Raw genomic sequence first — 17,010 nt, forward strand, 5'->3', positions numbered from 1 at the left:
TCGTCATGAAGTCATTTTTAATCTGAAATTGTTAAAAGAACTCTCGTTTTTCCAAAATCCTGCAATTTTCTTCAAATTATTTCACAAAATGTCCCCAAATTACATAGAAATGGGTCACAAAATCAAATAAATTGAAAGTGGAGATCCTGCAGCCACTGATACGCGTCGCTTATTGATTTGATATAATCAGTGCCGTACATATTTGATCACTTATTTATACGTTGAAGTGTAAACTAGAGCACAATAATGATTTCATTTTGAAATCAACACTTAGAATAACTGACCCTGTAGCTTCTGCTTTGCTTTCAGTAAATAAAAGCATCAGACGAGCTTGAAATCAAACTTCCTTTTTGTGTGAGGTGATGTTTGTACAAACTTCAGAATCATAGAGAAAACACCTGATGACTTTATTGACAGTGCTTGATTACACCTCTATTATCCACCTTATTGCTGGGACAGCTACTTCCTGTAAATGGGTGCAACTTCCTGTGCAATAAATAGACAAAATCAAAACAACCAAATAAGCTTTGTTTAGACACAACTCAAATCTCTTGATCACCACTGACCTTTCAAAACAAGAGCTCTGGATATGGGGTTTACACATATAATCACCAGCTTAAATCTACCTCTGTTTTTGTTTTAAACAATAAAACAGAACTTATATTGTTAAGAATGACCACCAACCAATTAAATTTACAAAGAAACGGCCTCATTATTAATTTCCCGCTAACTTGTACCTCTTCTATCCCACAGGAAGTTGTGCCCATAACATCTACAGTAGAGCTTCCAAGAATAAACTAAGGGCAGAGCTGATATTTAGAGTAGAGTTCAGATATGATGTTACAGTTGTTGAAAACAAATAAATGACAGGTTGGATCCTTTGTTTCTCTAATCTAGGAAGCGGTCCAGCATCTTCTGGATGTTCTGGAAGGCGTCTCGACCCATGTAGTCCATCTCTCCCATCTCCCACCTCCGACGATGCTCCATTTGCTCCTTCTCTGCTTCCTTTTATGGTAAAAAGAAAGATGATACCGGTAATACAATGGGAACTGTGAGTATCAAATGAAGCCAACAAAGGTTTACACACAAGTTGTTCTGCTGTGGGCTGATGAAGGGTCTCTTTGTTAGGTCCATTGAGGGTTTCCTTTGAATCCACTGGGAGCGTTGTTCTCTGTGCAGATTCCTCCTCCTACGAACATAAGAGTAGTTTACCTACGGAACTTTTTACGTGAATGGCCCAAACATGATGCATCTCATTTAAATGAATACAAAACGGTCTTGAGTTGTTTTTTGTTCATTAAATGTTTTATTTTCAACCCGTCCCAGTAAAAAGTTATCAGGCTATGCTAATCCAGACATTTATTTAGCTATTTATTAGAATCATTGGTAAATCATTCTCACGACTATTTATTTAGCCTTATCTTAAAGCTAAATAAGTAGCTTTGATGGCAGTTAATATACTGTAACTAAATTACAGTGGATTGCACAAGGCAATATAGCATTAGAATGTTTTAATTAGTGATGTCCCAACGCGATTTTTGGCTCCCGATCCAAACTTCAGATCATGAATATCTATCAATACGATTTTTTAGATATACAAAACATATTTTTTAAATGCATGTTATTACATTTTCAGGTGATTTTTTGACAGCCAAATGGAAGATGTCCACCAGGTAAATATCCTTCAATGATAAACACATAGACACATCTATAGAATAAAGACTCAGAAAAAGACAATATTGCAAGATAATGAGTGTTGTCGACTGACGCTAGTTGTAAGACTTTCACTTGTGTTTTAGTTTCATACCTTGTGTGTTTCAGGCAGTTTTTCCTGTGGTTGGTTTGCATCGTCAGCTTTCTCTCTGAAAGAGGCCTTTGCAGGTTTGTCTTCCTGAATCTGCAAATAGACAAAAATCTGGCAAGTGTCGGGACAATGATGCTAATTCTTAGGATTCTTTGGAAACCCTTCAATCGAAGGTAGGAAATAATCACCAAACATCATTGTAGTGAGTACCTGCGGTGGCTTGTCCGCTCCATCATTGAGCTGGATTCCTGGTGTTGGATGCCCCTCGGATGCTGAGTAACCTTGGTATTCCCTCCACCACTGAGGTACAAACTGGTCCATTGCATTAGAACCGCTGCCTTCCTTTGGCAGGTTCCATGGTTTTACTGCTCCCAAAAAATGCACAATCTTTGCTTCATGGCCAAAACTACAAGAACAACAAAATGAGTCCTACATGTTGAAATTATCAATACTTTAGACGGTAGTGAAGTTTGTGCACATACGTTTTCTTTCAAGACAGAGACTTCCCTGGCAGATAAACTCACTGTTTGAAAGCAGGTAGGTAGGTGTAGACGGAGCTGACGGTGAGGTTGTAGATGAACGGCAGGTGTTTTCTGATGTCTTCCACCGACCAGTTGCTGAAGAATGAATTCAACAATCCCTGATCCCCGCCTGACAGCCACAGAATAGGAAGAAGATACCCTCTTTACTTTCTGCTAATCAAACACAGGTCAAGAATTATCTTTTAAAACCCACATAATTGGCAAATTGATTATGACCAATGGACGTTACATGCTCGCAAATTCTTCTGTGTCCAGTCTGCTTTTAACCATACAATGTTAATGTTACCTTAATTAGTATTAGCTTTAACTAGTACAAAACTCTCTTGCAGCAATAAGAACAGACTATATGTAGCTCGAGTGGCTAATTACACCAGAATGTTGTAAGATCAGTAGCCAATTCATTGTTAAGAGAATTTGCTAGTTAGCGTGCTAAAGTTGTGCTAATGTTCAGACAGTTGCTGCAGTTTGCCAAACGAATCCTACTCGATGCTTCATAACGACAGCCCGAAAAACGGACGACTTATAAAACCTTTGTATAAGGGTCTCGGACTTAATTTAGGAGTAATTTTGGTTGTAATTGGGGTTTTTATGTTCACATCGAGATTTGAACACATACAGAACTTTATTGCAAACATATATACAAATATAATCCATGTTCAAACCCTGTTTGTGATGAAGTTGTAATTTATCATCCCTCACCATTATGTGTTCATAGTGATTTATTCTTTACAGAAGTGAAAGTGAAGCTTAAAACTACAATAATAGAGGAAAAGAAAAACAAGTTAAATAAACAAACAATACACCTTTGTTTTTACAAACCTTCTTTTAAGCTTGCAAAAAGGTTCATCTAGAAATATGAACTTCTTTTACTTACATCACACTCATACCAAATCGCCAGGTTAATTTTTCATTTTTAAAGCCATAAAATAAAAATAAAGGTTAGCTAAGAAGCTAACTAAATTGATACCATCCAAGACTTTGGTGTTTTGATGTTTACTTATCTGGTTTTACCAGTTAATGATGAAACATCAAGCATAAAAAGAATACGGACTGTGCTAATAGGTGATTTTCGGACGGAGCTGCCATTATTTACCACTGATCAAATGCAAAAAGTCACATCTCACCATCAAAGCTTCCCTGTTTGATTGCATGATCCATGAGCATGGCATGAGTTTGGAGGGACGGGTTGAAAACAAACACCCCCGAGTTAAAGCAGTCGGGCCAACCTGGATCTGATGCAGCTGATAACTCGTCCCTCTCAAACAGCTCATCCACGTTACAGAGAACCTGAGAGAAGGCATCCGATAATGGTTAACCTTTAGTTGACCGAGAACAGTTATTAATCACGCTTAGTGTAAAAAAGTAGGTTACACTGGTACATGTATTGCCACAAGGAAGTACATTGGTTGGTTGGTTGGTTGGTTGGCAGATTGGTCAGTCAGTTGGTCGGTAAATTTGTTTGTAGGTCAGTAAGTTGGTTGATTCGTCAGTCCATTTGTAAGTCAGTCTGTTAGTTGGTTGGTTGGTAAGTCGGTCACTCAGTTGGTCAGTCAATTGGTTTGTAGGTCAGTTGCGAGACAGTCTGTTACCGGTGGACATGTAGGTATAGCTAGGTAGGTAGGTCGAGAGAATGACAGACAGACGGACTGACAATCAGTGAAGATTACCCTATTGTTGACTAATATAGTCCTATTTTACCAAAGCTCCATGATACACAGGTCAAAACTTGTGGTTTCGTAGGAAATTACCAAATGCCATTCAACAAATCTCATGGGAGCACATTAGCACCCCATACTTTAGATGAAGTGATTAAAATGCAGACGTGTGTCCTGCCCCACCTTAGATCTGACAGCCATGTGTGTGCCTAAGTATGCGCGTCAGTGCTGGATTAACCTTGGGACCTCCGTATTTACACAGCTCGCTACTCAAACATGGCTGTCTCAGCAAAAATAGGTACATGTGAGCTGATCATACATGGACTATGACATTATGTCCCATAGCATGTTGCAAGTAAAGGGTGCTAGCATTGATTTTAGTGAATAACATGTATGACATAACTAAGCCTTGAACATTAGTCGATCGGTCAAGAACATACCCATTCACTGTTGACTCAAGTAAATTATTTAGAAACATGTTTCAAAATTGCTCAAAGGGTCTGGATTTAGGTAATCTGAACATCTCCAAGGAGACTTATACATATCTCATAAATGCTGTAAACAAACTTATTCTAAAAAAACAAACATAAAAACATGAAACTTATTTATATCTTGTGATTATGGACTCCTGCCTTTAGTGGACTTACAAGTGTATCTGCATCCAGGAAGACACATTTGCTATACTGGGTCAGGGTCCAGCATCGGATTTTAGTGAAGGTGATCCCCAGCTCAGGTCGTCCCGTCAAGGCCAGATGGTCAGGATCCTTACTGTCCATCAGATCCACAAGGATGACTTTGTCAAAAATGCTCTGCAGGGCCAACCTGTCGGAGGATGGTTACAGATTTTTCTTTGACTTTCGTATAAATTACTTACCGTAGCAACTATATGTCAGGTTCAGATAATGCTAGCCCCTTCAGGACGAGGTAGGTTAAATACTCAAATAAGTCAATGATATGTTGTAGGAAGTTGAGTGATGAAAGCACACCTAGTCCGCTGAGAGATGTTCGGTGTCACCAAGATGACAATGTCCCGAGTGGTCCCATGCCGCCGCAGACTTTTGCCGACCACTTTGGCTCCTATGCAGTAGGATTCTGTGGTTGCCAGGGTTACAAAGGCCTCGCCAGCTGAGGAGACAACACAGATGCAACAAGTTGACCGTTTATTAATTCATCTTCTGTACCAGCTGATCTGGAACAAGGTTGCCTTGCACTGGAACCTCACTTATAATGTAATGGGTTTACACTTTTGGGTCGCCAGTCTACTAGAAAGCCAGCATGAGTACTTTGATGTTTTCAATGGTGTTGGCGACTTTTTTGTGATTTAGTCTGATTTTGTTTGCACGGACTGGTTTGTGACTAACAACAAGAACCGCCTGCATGATCTACCTATTATTTTTAATCTAGAGACTCAAGTGAACCTACATGATGTGGTTTTGTACAGTGGGAGAAACCCTGCTAGCCCTAAAGGAGACTGCACAAACTACCCTTTGACACCTTGTCTTTGCTGACCACTGTCCATCAAGTTTCTGAAACAGACTTCCCTCTGGATTTGAATGTACATCACTCCAAAAGCATGACCTCAAGACTCTAACGCTAAATGGACATGATTTACAGTATATCGCACTTTATAACCACCAAGGTAGTCCCAAAGAACTTCACAATATCAACTCATTCACACACCACTGGGACCGAGCTGCCATGCATGACGCTAGCCAAGCATTGGGAGCCACTTAGGCTTCAGTGTCTTGCCCAAGGACACTTTGACAGGTATAGAATGGAACTGAACCCCCAACCTCTAGGTCAAAAGACAACCTTACAACTACCTGTGCCACGGTCACCCCATTAGTAGCTCTTTTATCACATTAGGGCTACTTGTATGTATTTGTTTACATAGGTTGATAAACAATCAGATGGATGAGAAGATCACATGCCATATATTCAATTTTTGTTTGAATTTTTTTCAATCAACTTTTCACATCTATTTCTTGCTTTAATAATGGAAACCAGGGTTTTAGCCAGGGGGTGATCAATATTGTCAAAGAAGGATTCTTAGACAATGGTAAAACTTTGCACCACCTCCTCAAACCTCTGTTCTGTTGTAGCATTGATGACTACAACAAAGCTGGTTCAAGTCAAGAAGCACCATTGTGCTAAACCTACGTTAAAGCATCTTCATCACTGTACTGCAGACTCTCTCAAAATAGTTCAGGAAAAATAAAGTAGTGAGACAGTGACGGAATCGTGAACAGCCAAGCCTCATTCTTGCATTTTGATTATTGAAGGATAGACTAAACACACATTTAACTGCTAAAGTACCGTAGTTACTTCAGATACTGATCATTTGTTGCATAAAGTGCAACAATCTGAGTAGATCTATCATTGCTGGATCACCATGTTCTGGTTGAAATTCAGGCAATTTCAATGAAGTAAAGTCACCAACCTGACATTTTAGAGGTATTAGGTTCTTAGATAAATCCAGAAGCTGTCACGTATCCACTGATCAGATCAGTATTCAGAGTCTGCAAGGGAGAGTCAATCTTAGTTGTCCAGATAGCAGTGGCATCTCTGCATTAGCTGACACTGGAGGTCTTCCTAAAATACTCAGAGGATGAGGATCCCTCTGACGCTGAGATGTACGTTTTTTTTTTCTTCTTCTTTTTTCCCCTAACGGCTAGGGTACAGATTGGAAAGTCGGTTTGTGTATTCTCCTCTGTGTGCTCACATGGTCATTCAACTAATAGAATGGGACTCCAGCCAAGAGTTGTGCAACAATTTCGACCTTCACTATATTCTGGTTTGCTAACGCAGTGAAATGAAGTGGGTTTAACTTTAAGCATATCAATGGCATGCAAAAACAAAAAAAAACTAAAACAAGATTAAATAATACCTACACAAACTGCATTTCCAGAACCTGTTTGGGAATGTGCAAGGGTAAAACTATGGAAAAAAAGTTCTCAATACTGAAACAAGAGGTTATGATATGAGAGATAATGACATATTTTTAGTTTTGTTGTAAGGCATAACTTTTCAGATATAAGACCATAGTCATGTTTATGGGAAATGTAGCATCCATTGCTTGTAAATGAAAAAATGCAAAACTTTTATTTGTCTGTTTAAAAATTGAAATCAAAGAAAACATATTAAACTTTTTCATTAAAAGAAAGTTGGTAAAAATAATATATATATATGTATATGTACTGGCAAAAATATGAAAAATAATACACAATAGTATTTGTGAGCATCCTCTATTTTGACTTGTTAAAAAATATGTTGTGTCTATGTTTATGGCAAGGCAAACTTTTTTTTACATTAAATATTTAAAGACATTTAAATAAATTTTAAAAAACAGCAAAAAAAAAAAAAAAAAACATGTTTTTTTCTAGTTAAATACATAACTACAATGATAAACATAATTAATACATTTTTAAAAGGAATAATCTTTTCTCTTTTTTTCAGGTTGTTTACCTGTCTGTCTGGACTTGTTTTTATTTCAGCAAAGTCATGTGACGAGATAATACATTTTCATTGGAAGAGTACGATGACGTCACGTCAATGCGCAGCCGTTTGAATGACGGAGCGGTGGAGCTAGCCTAATGCTAATGCCTAGCAACGCACGTTAACTACCGTAAAGCCGACAATAGTGACTTTTCTCCTCAAAACTTACATGTTTCTAACTTTTCCTGCTTAAAAAGTTTAAAATGTTGCTGTTTTATTAAGCTCCCTGCGCAAATATCGGGTGAAAACCCGAATGCATCGTCGAAAGCTGTCATTGAAATCAAGGGACTGATACAGAAAACAATGGAGGAGGTAAGAGTTACTGTTCCTTAGTGTAGGCTGGGTAGTTAGGGCAGCAGAAATGTGATGCCATGTCACTCCCCAATGGCTGTGAGCCGTAGTGTGTCCTGTCATTGCTGGTTGTGAGGACATTAGACATGGACAAGACGACCAATGGGTCTAAACAGAAAGCCTATGTTTATCTGTGGACCTGCAGGCAGTTCCAGGTAGAGATACAAGTACCATGTATGTATATATGTATATGTTTAATAGTGTGTGTGTGTGTGTGCACTAGGAAGAGCAGGTGGAATGGGATGATGTGAACAAGCTTCTGCAACATCATGGATTCAAACCAGTGCGTTTTGCAGATCCTGTTGAGAATAGGAACCACTGTGGTAAGGCACATCCAAGTGTATATAATCTATTTACTTTGTCATACTTTAGTGGGCTTATTATAATAACGTCTAACAGCCCTAGGTGAGGTCAATGACATAGTGTAGATCATGTTATTATTAGGTGGGGAATCTAACACTTTTAGTACCAGATTTTTCTGTCATTTTGTGTGTTATTTTATTTTGTTTGTTTGTTTTTGGATTCACCTTGTGTTTATTTTTGTCAATTTGTGTGATTTTGGTGTCACTGTGTTTTTATTTGTCAAATTTTGTCATTTTGCATGTTTTTCGAGTCACTTTGTATTTATTTGTGTAAATTTGTCTGTCATTTTGCGTGTTTATAGAGGTTTTTTTTTTTAATGTTAACTTTGGACACAGAATTAGTCATGCCAGCAGTAGGGGTGGGAACCTCTGGGTACCTCACGATACGATATGCGATACAAAGCTCACGAAAACGATTATCTCACGATGTGACCATACTGCGATTGTCGATATATTGGTCAGAAATCTACAATAATCTGACATAACAAGAAAAAAAAAAATGATTAAGTGAAAAAATACCATTTTTATTTTATATCTCTGAAAGACAATAAATTGAAAAAAGTGTCCTATGAAGAGTGACACTATTTTAGTGCAACATTTCTGTAAATAAGTGTCAACATACCAATGTAAATGAATAAGTATCTCCAATAGTGCTTTGTGTAAACAAAAAATAGGGTTTTTCTTACCAGTGATACTATTATAGTGCAATATTCCAGTGAACAATATATTGGTTCCTTCAACAAACAGTGACAAATTTTTTGTGAAGACGTACCTGCACATTTTAGTGAAAAAGCAGTAAAGGTTTTGAAAAAAAAAATCAATACTTAGCGGGAGCATATCGATAATTGATCGTGCGGAAAAATATCATGATATATCGCAGTATCGAGATATTGTCACACTCCTAACCAGCAGTTGCCCCAGTCTGTAGTTGATCATAAGTGGTTTGACTTGTGGAACCAAAAGCAGATGAGGTGAGAATTAGTTGAATAGAAAGTATTAAATATTGGTCTTAATTTAATTCATTTACTTTTGAAAAAGAAGAAACAAGTATTTGAATTGATAGGGAAAAAGTTGACATTTATTTTTAATACACATCAGGTTAGCAGCTCAACATATTTTTTTATTGCTAAAGACAAATACTCATACACGTCATCCTGTGTTTTAACTCCACCTTAGAGTTGGTTCTACTGGATAAAAAGTCATGTGGGGACGTGAGGACCATGCTGAGGACGATGCTGACAGACTCGGACCGGAGGCAGACTCTCATCCAGGAGCTCAACAGGTCCAACAACAAACTCAAGTAAGTCCAACTAGGGATGGATAGACTGAAGCTGTCCGAATCAATCAGTTAAATGTAATATTAGCGTATTATCCAATTGTAGGATGAAAATGATTGCAGTTTTTCAGAATATATGTTCGTTTTTTAAATGAAAGAAGTGACTTATACAGTGGGGCGACCTATCTGTGGATTGTTCAGTTTATCAGCAGCACCATCTAGTGGATAAAGCTTTGAATTGTGAGTAATCTTTAAATGTGCTTTCTATTTATGTACAGGTGACAGACAGCGTAGCATGCTAGCATTATGACGTTATGAACGACTTAGATTGGGACTTGTTTGAAACTTCATCACTTGCTATTTATTGAAAAGACTACCAACACACACACACACACTCCATTGCTACCTTTGATAAATAATGTAGAAGCACTGTTGAGCAGACCACCTGTCCTGTCATTTAATCTCATTAGGATCATGTGACCGAGGCTCATCGCCTGAGTAAGCCTATGATGTGTGTATATTTTTCAATTAGTGAGTGTACTTATACAGGGTTCTCACCGGGAATTTTTCACTGCTAGGTGCACGAGCTAGCACTGCCGGTGCAGTTGTTGTAGGGGGGTCCGGGCACATCCAGAAAATTTTGAAATTTACAACCCTCTTTGTGAAGCAAAGCTCAAGTTTTTAATTTTTTGAATCATATCCGTGCATGTGCATGTAGAATGATCTGTTCGAGTTATAAACATGACAAGCAGTTTCATGTGATGCTACACGCTACGTCTGGTTGAAGCATACAGTTTATATTGTCAGTGATTATGGTTACCAAGTGGAGGATGCACACAGGCAACTAGCTAAGTGGCTGCGGGGGTCCTCAGGTAAAGCCATGAGCATCCGAGCAAATCGCCTGTATTAAATAGACGGTGCGGCCGATGTATGCGTTTCTTTGCGCAGATTAAAAAAAGAGTTAAAACAACCCGTGCACGCCTGGAAGTCCAAGTGCAACAAATATTACAATGGTACAGATTAGAAAAAGGAAAAAGACAACAAAAAAGGGCCCCCTACGCTGGTCGAAACACATTAATTAATAATTAATTGATGCAATAGACCACATTACGTCCACAAACACAATCGGCTTACTTCCTATTGGATCAAAGTAGTTTTGATTGGACACCTTCCAAAAAAATAAATTTTCTTTCTTGGCCATTTTACATCCCGCACACAATGCATCATGGGACGGTTGAGGGTGACTCGTGTGTACACCGTGCATACTTAAAAATGTCCCCATATAGTGTACAATCTTTTCATACTGTCTACTGTGAACGTACTGCATACTAATTATGACGTCATACTTAGTATTAGTACGTTAGGATACAGTTTCGAACATAGCCCTTTGTCAACAAAATGAACACGAAAGTTCAATCACTGCAATGTGTTCAAATGGCGTTTTACCTCAGCCGTGTGTGAATAAAGAAACAATTTCACATCAGGTGGTAAAATCCAGCACTTAATATAAACGTATTAAAGCATATCTTAACTCATGTCATGAATAAAACTCTGGAGATCAGAGTTTTTTTTTTTAAGGTGGAATGGTTGTGTTTTTAGAGAGGAGGCCCAGCAGCACATGAGCAGATCAGCTGTCCAGTCTCAGAGGATCTCAGAGCTGGAGCGTCTGCTGGATCAGGTGAAGACCCGCGTCCAGGTCCTGGAGGAGCGTTACCTGGGCACGGCTGTTCAACAGCACAGCACCATGCAGCAGCTGCTGCAGGACAAACGACAAGCACGGGTGTAGTAGTAGTGAGGGGAAGATGTCTTCCACCTCCACGCTACGTAGGAGAGAAAAGTCACATCTTTGTTGTTTGTTCTCTGGCAGAACCAATGTCAGTCCCTGGAGCAGCAGCTGTCCACGCAGCAGGAGGAACACACTCAGCTTCAGAAGAAACTCTACTTCACCGTCAAAGAGGAGGAGAAACGACTGGCTCAGCAGGACCAGATGTTCCGGGAGGTTTTGGGCAGAAGCTGCCAGAAGATGTCAGCGACAGATCAGCAGTAAGAACAGAAACACAGCTCGCTGAGTGCTCAGAGAATTGGACATAACACACATGGATCTACTTGTTGTATCTGCAGAGTGATGGAGGTGGTCGACTTCTACGAGATCAAACTGACTCAGTTACAGGATGAGCTGAGGTAATACCACTGTTTAATCCTATGTAATATTCATCCAAAGTCAAGGTTTTTAATGTGTCTGTGACTCTGTGTCCATGTCAGAGCTGCTAAAGGAGAACTGGAAAGCGTCAGAGATGCTCGAAAGAAGATGTTCAGCAATGTGAGCTCACTTTTCATCTGTTCTCTAGGCGGGGGTTCTCAACTTTGGGGCCGCAAGACACTGGGAGGGGATTGCCAGATGCCTTCAAGAAACTAAAAATATTTTTTGGACAATTTCAGTTAATTTTTGCTTGTTTTTTTTCCCTTTTTCTGAAAGTAGGCCAAACTCTCCGTATTTTAACCTATTTTCATTACTTGTTCTTGCCACATTTTTGCTGTTTTTACTGCATTTTTGCGACATTATTCCCATTTCTGCCACTTCTCCATCAAATTGCAATACCTTTTCTGCACATTTTTTCCACTTTTAAGACATTTTCACTACTTCTCCCACATAGCGTTGCATAGGATGACCCATTATTGTCACTTTTAACCTCTTTTCACTATATTTCATGCTTATTTTTGCCAATTTAACCCCATTCACAATTTGTCATTCCTGTTATTTGCCAGTTTAAACTAATTGTTCCTACTGTTTAAATTACATTACCTCAACCCCCTTCCCCCCATTTCTGCCACTTTTAAACCAATATCATATTATTTTTTTGGCCACTCTAATTTGCAACCAACTTTGGTGGTTTTTAAAATCCCTTTTCAACACCATTGTCACTTTTAACCCATTTTATTTCTGATTAAAACAAAGATTTACACCTTTAAGATGACTATATGTTATGGTACAATTAATAATACATTTCCTGGATAACAGTGGAAATGATTAAGATAAATAACTAAATAAATGTGGTTATCAAAGATTCAGAGAACAATGGACCATCATTTTGCTGACTTTATGAATGAACCCCAAAAACCGCAGCTTCTTTTGTCCCCACCGTTACGTGTCTTTAAAGGGAATTCAGAAGCAGCAGCAGCAGGTGGAGGAGCTGAAGAGGGAGGTGGGGCGTCTGAAGGAAGAGCTGGACAGCAGGTTGGTCTCCCTTCACTTTTATTTGATGTTCCTACTGCTGCTCATTAGGACAGGCTGTGATTGTTTCTGTGTGCAGGCCGACGCTTAAAGAGGCGAAGCTCTACAAATACAAACTGCGTCGTCTGGAGGAACCAAGTAAACACAGCCGCACCAGGTAGGAGACCACACCGTCTACCAGTACAATTGCTTCATTGCATGTCTGATCTTAAGCTAAACTGTCTCTGCAGAACGTCTAGAGAAGAACATTTATCCCAAAGTGACAACATCGGTGACAACACCTCAACAACAAGGCTGTGTGCTCTCTACCTCCATGTATGCATCTCTGCAACATTTCCCATCATCCTCTTTGGTGTTGTACTGACATTCACGTCCCATTGCTTTACACTATTGATCTGATTATGTCTGTTGGTAAAAAAATATGTCTGAGTACAAAACTGTTGAATTTCCTCCATAAAGATTGTCGTTATTAATAGAGGTGGGATTAGATCTCACAATATTAAGATATCTCTCTACCCTTCGTTGTCATTATTCTTCTAGTAGACTAGATGCAGCAGATGCATGTTACTGCCCCCACTGGTCAGCAAAGGAAGTGTGTGTGGACCATAAACAGTCTATGGTGTGTAGTACAATGGACTTTTTAAAAGGATGTCATGATGATAATGAGCAGACATTAACTTAATTGAGTTTTTGCAGAAATAGTCTTATTTTAGTCTATTTTACTTTTTTAATTTAGTTTGGAACTTGAAATTCAAATTAATTTTCATTTAATAAATATAATATTTAAAATGATATGTTTTATTTTTTCTCAAAATGTCATATTCATCTAGTGAAATCAACTTTGTGTATCATATCATGAACTCGTCCCACCTCCAGTTTTTAATGAACATGTGGAAAATCCAATTATTTGTGTGAAATGTTCCCAAAATTTCATTTAGGGTTTAGCTATTTCTGTTCTGTTGGCTCTCCCTAATTTTATGCATTCATTTTTACTGACAAACCAAATCAGGTTAAATCTCATAAATATTTTATTGTTCTGTACTTCAGAGGTCAGAACCGTTGGCACAAATCTTGCCGAAGCTTGTGGGATCAAACACGACTAAGAGATTTTGTAGCGTGACATTTTGTATTATATTTGACAAGTCTGTGTGCAATACTCTGGTTTTATGTGGGAGAAATGAAGTGACAATGTTTGATTCTCCCTAACTTTCATTTACTACTTGCACTGCATTTGTTTTTGATCAAAGCAAAAGCTGAAAAAAAGATCCTGTGCTTTTATTTTGAAGGGAGGATTATTCATGCAGCAGAGTGCATTTATAATAATTTGGTCTTTCTTCGTGTGCTGTCCACCAATCAGAAATAAATCTTACACCTGATGTTTTCTCTTCTTCTTTCCAGCTGTTGGAGGAGATCAAAGCCGTGGTGACCAATCCCAACGCTCCTCTGCCGCTGCACAGACAGAAACCCTCCCCCAACGCTTCTGATCTGGCAGGTTTCCAGGCTTTGCTGCCCACACTTGAGACGTGGTCCCAGCAGCTCCACCTGCTGAAGGTAAACCCTGACCATGCAAGCTGTGTGGAGACGATGGCGACAACGTGCTTTGCCTCCATGTGTTTTAGGCTCTTCATAGCAGTTTAGAGGAGCTGTCTGTTAGACTGATGCCCTGGCAGCCACTGAACACTGGGACGCAGAGGGTGGAGGACATGATGCTGCTGGTGGACACTATGTTGGAGAACACCCTCGCTGATGACGACAAGGTATCTAGGATCGCTCAACTCATTCAGTGCCAGCCATTTTCAGAATTTCTACCCCCCTCAGTGCCAGCCGTTTTTGAGCATTTTGACTGATTTTAAAGACCCACAGAATATTTTCTACTATGACTATCTGAAATCTGGCACCAGATTGAAGCCTCTACTGTCATGAAAAAAAAAACATTTGTTTCTGGCTCGTTTCGTTCTTTTGTAATCAGCCGTTGAATAGAGCAAGTTTTACACAAATCTTCAGTTTGAGAGCGAAAAGCTGAGAAAAAAATTTTTTCTAAAAAAAAAAAAAACCCTGTCAGTGACTTTAAAGCTATTTTTTGCTTTAGTGACAACTCTAACATCTGAACATTGTTTCCTTATATATATATCTATATATATATATATATATAAACACTGAGACCAGGCTTTTGATGGCAAAATTATTATTATTTTGCTATCTATGTCAGAGTTGAATGGATTTCTTACTGTATTTTGGCGTTCCTCCAACTTTCTCTCTCGTCAGTCTGCACCCACATAACTTCCTCTTCTTCCCCCGACATGCAGTGTGTCACTGTGTTCCCCATTTTTTTATGGTTTTATCTCACCATCGCCACACTATCCATGAGTTCCACACATGCTCTGGTCGAGTGTGCGCTGCTGGGGATGTCAACCTGTACGTAGTGCCATTTTCTGTCTCATAAACTCCTTTCCTCCTCTCCCTCTGAGCTCTGCTGTCACCTATTATTTTGCTGTCGGTTGATGTTTACAGTCGGTTGATGTTTACAGTCTCCTCATCCTCCTCTGCAGGCGCTGCGGAGCCCCACGCGCCACACCCTCAGCTCCTTCGTCTCCCACTTCCAGAAGCTCTTTGACGTGCCCTCCCTGAACGGGGTCTACCCACGCATGAACGAGGTCTACACCCGGCTCGGCGAGATGACCAACGCCATGAGAAACCTCCGAGAGGTCCTGGAATTAGGTAGCCCCCCCCCTCCTGCTGGTCCTTGTTCCACCACCAGAACAAGAGAAATAGCTGAGTCAGTGTGTGGTGTTGTGTGTCAGACAGCCAAGCTGCTCCAGCCCAGGTGGTGAACCATGTGACCAGGCTGGTTGCGTCCAATGAACAAACACCAGAGCTCCACCATCTGCTGAGAGACACCGACATCCAAAGGTTTCACCTCGATACACTTCATACAGTGTTGTGTTTGGCTCCAAAAACAAAACACAAAAATTATAGTTCAAAAAGCAGCTACACAATATGCAGTTAGCGAATTAGCTAAATTTTATTTGTGGTCCTAAATGTGATATAACATACAGTTTAACAATAACATTTAACATACAGTTAAGCAACATGACACCATGAGACACACATTAAACTGACTGACAACACGAAACATGATACCACATATACTATTTACAATAAAAAAAACAATAAACAACAACAGTCAGGCGTTAAAAGAGCCCAAGAATAAAGTACAATGTTTTCTATGTGTAAATGACTGCTTTATTTTCAACCAATTTTTGAGAATTTCTTTGAAGGTTGGGAAATTGCCACAGTTTCTGATATTTTTTGGAAGTGTATTCTATAACTTCATGCCTGTGATAGACACAGACACTTTACTTTTGTCACCAACTCTATAAAGTGGTTGTATTTGTTTGAATTGTATTAATTTATTATTCAAAAATAAGAAATACACCAATAAATCACAAAATAACCACTAAAAACTAAAACAGCAGATATTTTATTTAAAGGGTGGGCAATGTGCTAAGCCTATTATAGACTTGTTAATGTTTAAATAAGTTGTTGAATCCATCTGTTATGGCATTTTCCCCACATACTGCTGTTGGTCTAGTGATAATGTAATAATTAAGTCCAAATTGATGCATTCCTGCTGTTTCTAAGCCATGCATCCTGTTTTCCAGCATCATTGTCAAAGTGAGACAACATGAGGAGTTCTTCCCTGCTTTCCAGGCTCTGGTTACAGACATTCTTCACACACTCGGTGAGTCCGACACACCTCAATTGTGACGAATCCTGTCAGAAAAGCTTCGCTGAGCCTTTGTCACCCCCGAGTGTTTCATTTCTGTTGGAACATGTTACTGTTGACTCTATTGCACGTGTCAAACTCGAGGCCTGTGGGCTGAATTTGACCCTTAAGCATCTTCAACCCTTAGTGTAAAAATTTAAGATACATTTCTGAAGATTGAGTTCTTTGTGTCAAAAGCACAATTTTAAAACTTAAATGTATTGATTTTAAATGTGTACAAAGGTTGTGTGATTATTGTCTTGAAGGTCATGTTATTGTGTTCCAGGTGTGACTCGGCTGGACGACATCGTCCCAACTCTAAAGTGTTTGAAGCAAACACTGAGCTGAGATCAAACGGTAAATAAATGGACTTGAGAAGATTTTCTACAATACTAACAGTATATGTGTTTATTATGTGATAGACATTTGGACTTCTGTTTGGTCTAATTTTTGGGTTCTTTGTGTCTTTGTGATGTGTTAGCATTTTGAATAAAGCCAAGTCGGCATTCTGATGTACACAGGTTTTG

General features: G+C 39.1%; 2 protein-coding genes across 2 annotated transcripts; one reads left to right on the forward strand and one right to left on the reverse strand.

Annotated features, from left to right (window-relative positions):
• Positions 1-825: 825 nt before the first annotated feature.
• gyg2 (glycogenin 2) lies at positions 826-6,519 on the reverse strand. The gene is made up of 9 exons (XM_028467283.1): positions 6,442-6,519; positions 4,988-5,126; positions 4,649-4,823; positions 3,471-3,633; positions 2,329-2,455; positions 2,015-2,210; positions 1,808-1,897; positions 1,088-1,189; positions 826-1,005 (listed from the first exon to the last, which is right to left on the reverse strand). Exons 1-9 carry the CDS (start codon positions 6,446-6,448, stop codon positions 889-891), a joined length of 1,116 nt encoding a protein of 371 aa, XP_028323084.1. The 5' UTR covers positions 6,449-6,519; the 3' UTR covers positions 826-888.
• A 1,031-nt stretch (positions 6,520-7,550) lies between these two features.
• cep70 (centrosomal protein 70) lies at positions 7,551-16,877 on the forward strand. Its single transcript, XM_028467272.1, has 16 exons — positions 7,551-7,808; positions 8,071-8,170; positions 9,386-9,509; positions 11,085-11,265; positions 11,353-11,528; positions 11,607-11,666; positions 11,748-11,805; positions 12,644-12,720; positions 12,797-12,874; positions 12,948-13,032; positions 14,116-14,268; positions 14,337-14,474; positions 15,267-15,435; positions 15,519-15,627; positions 16,380-16,459; positions 16,770-16,877. Exons 1-16 carry the CDS (start codon positions 7,800-7,802, stop codon positions 16,829-16,831), a joined length of 1,659 nt encoding a protein of 552 aa, XP_028323073.1. The 5' UTR covers positions 7,551-7,799; the 3' UTR covers positions 16,832-16,877.
• Positions 16,878-17,010: the final 133 nt, after the last annotated feature.

This window comes from Gouania willdenowi, chromosome 2, assembly GCF_900634775.1.
Source record: "Gouania willdenowi chromosome 2, fGouWil2.1, whole genome shotgun sequence".
Lineage (NCBI taxonomy): Eukaryota > Metazoa > Chordata > Actinopteri > Blenniiformes > Gobiesocidae > Gouania > Gouania willdenowi.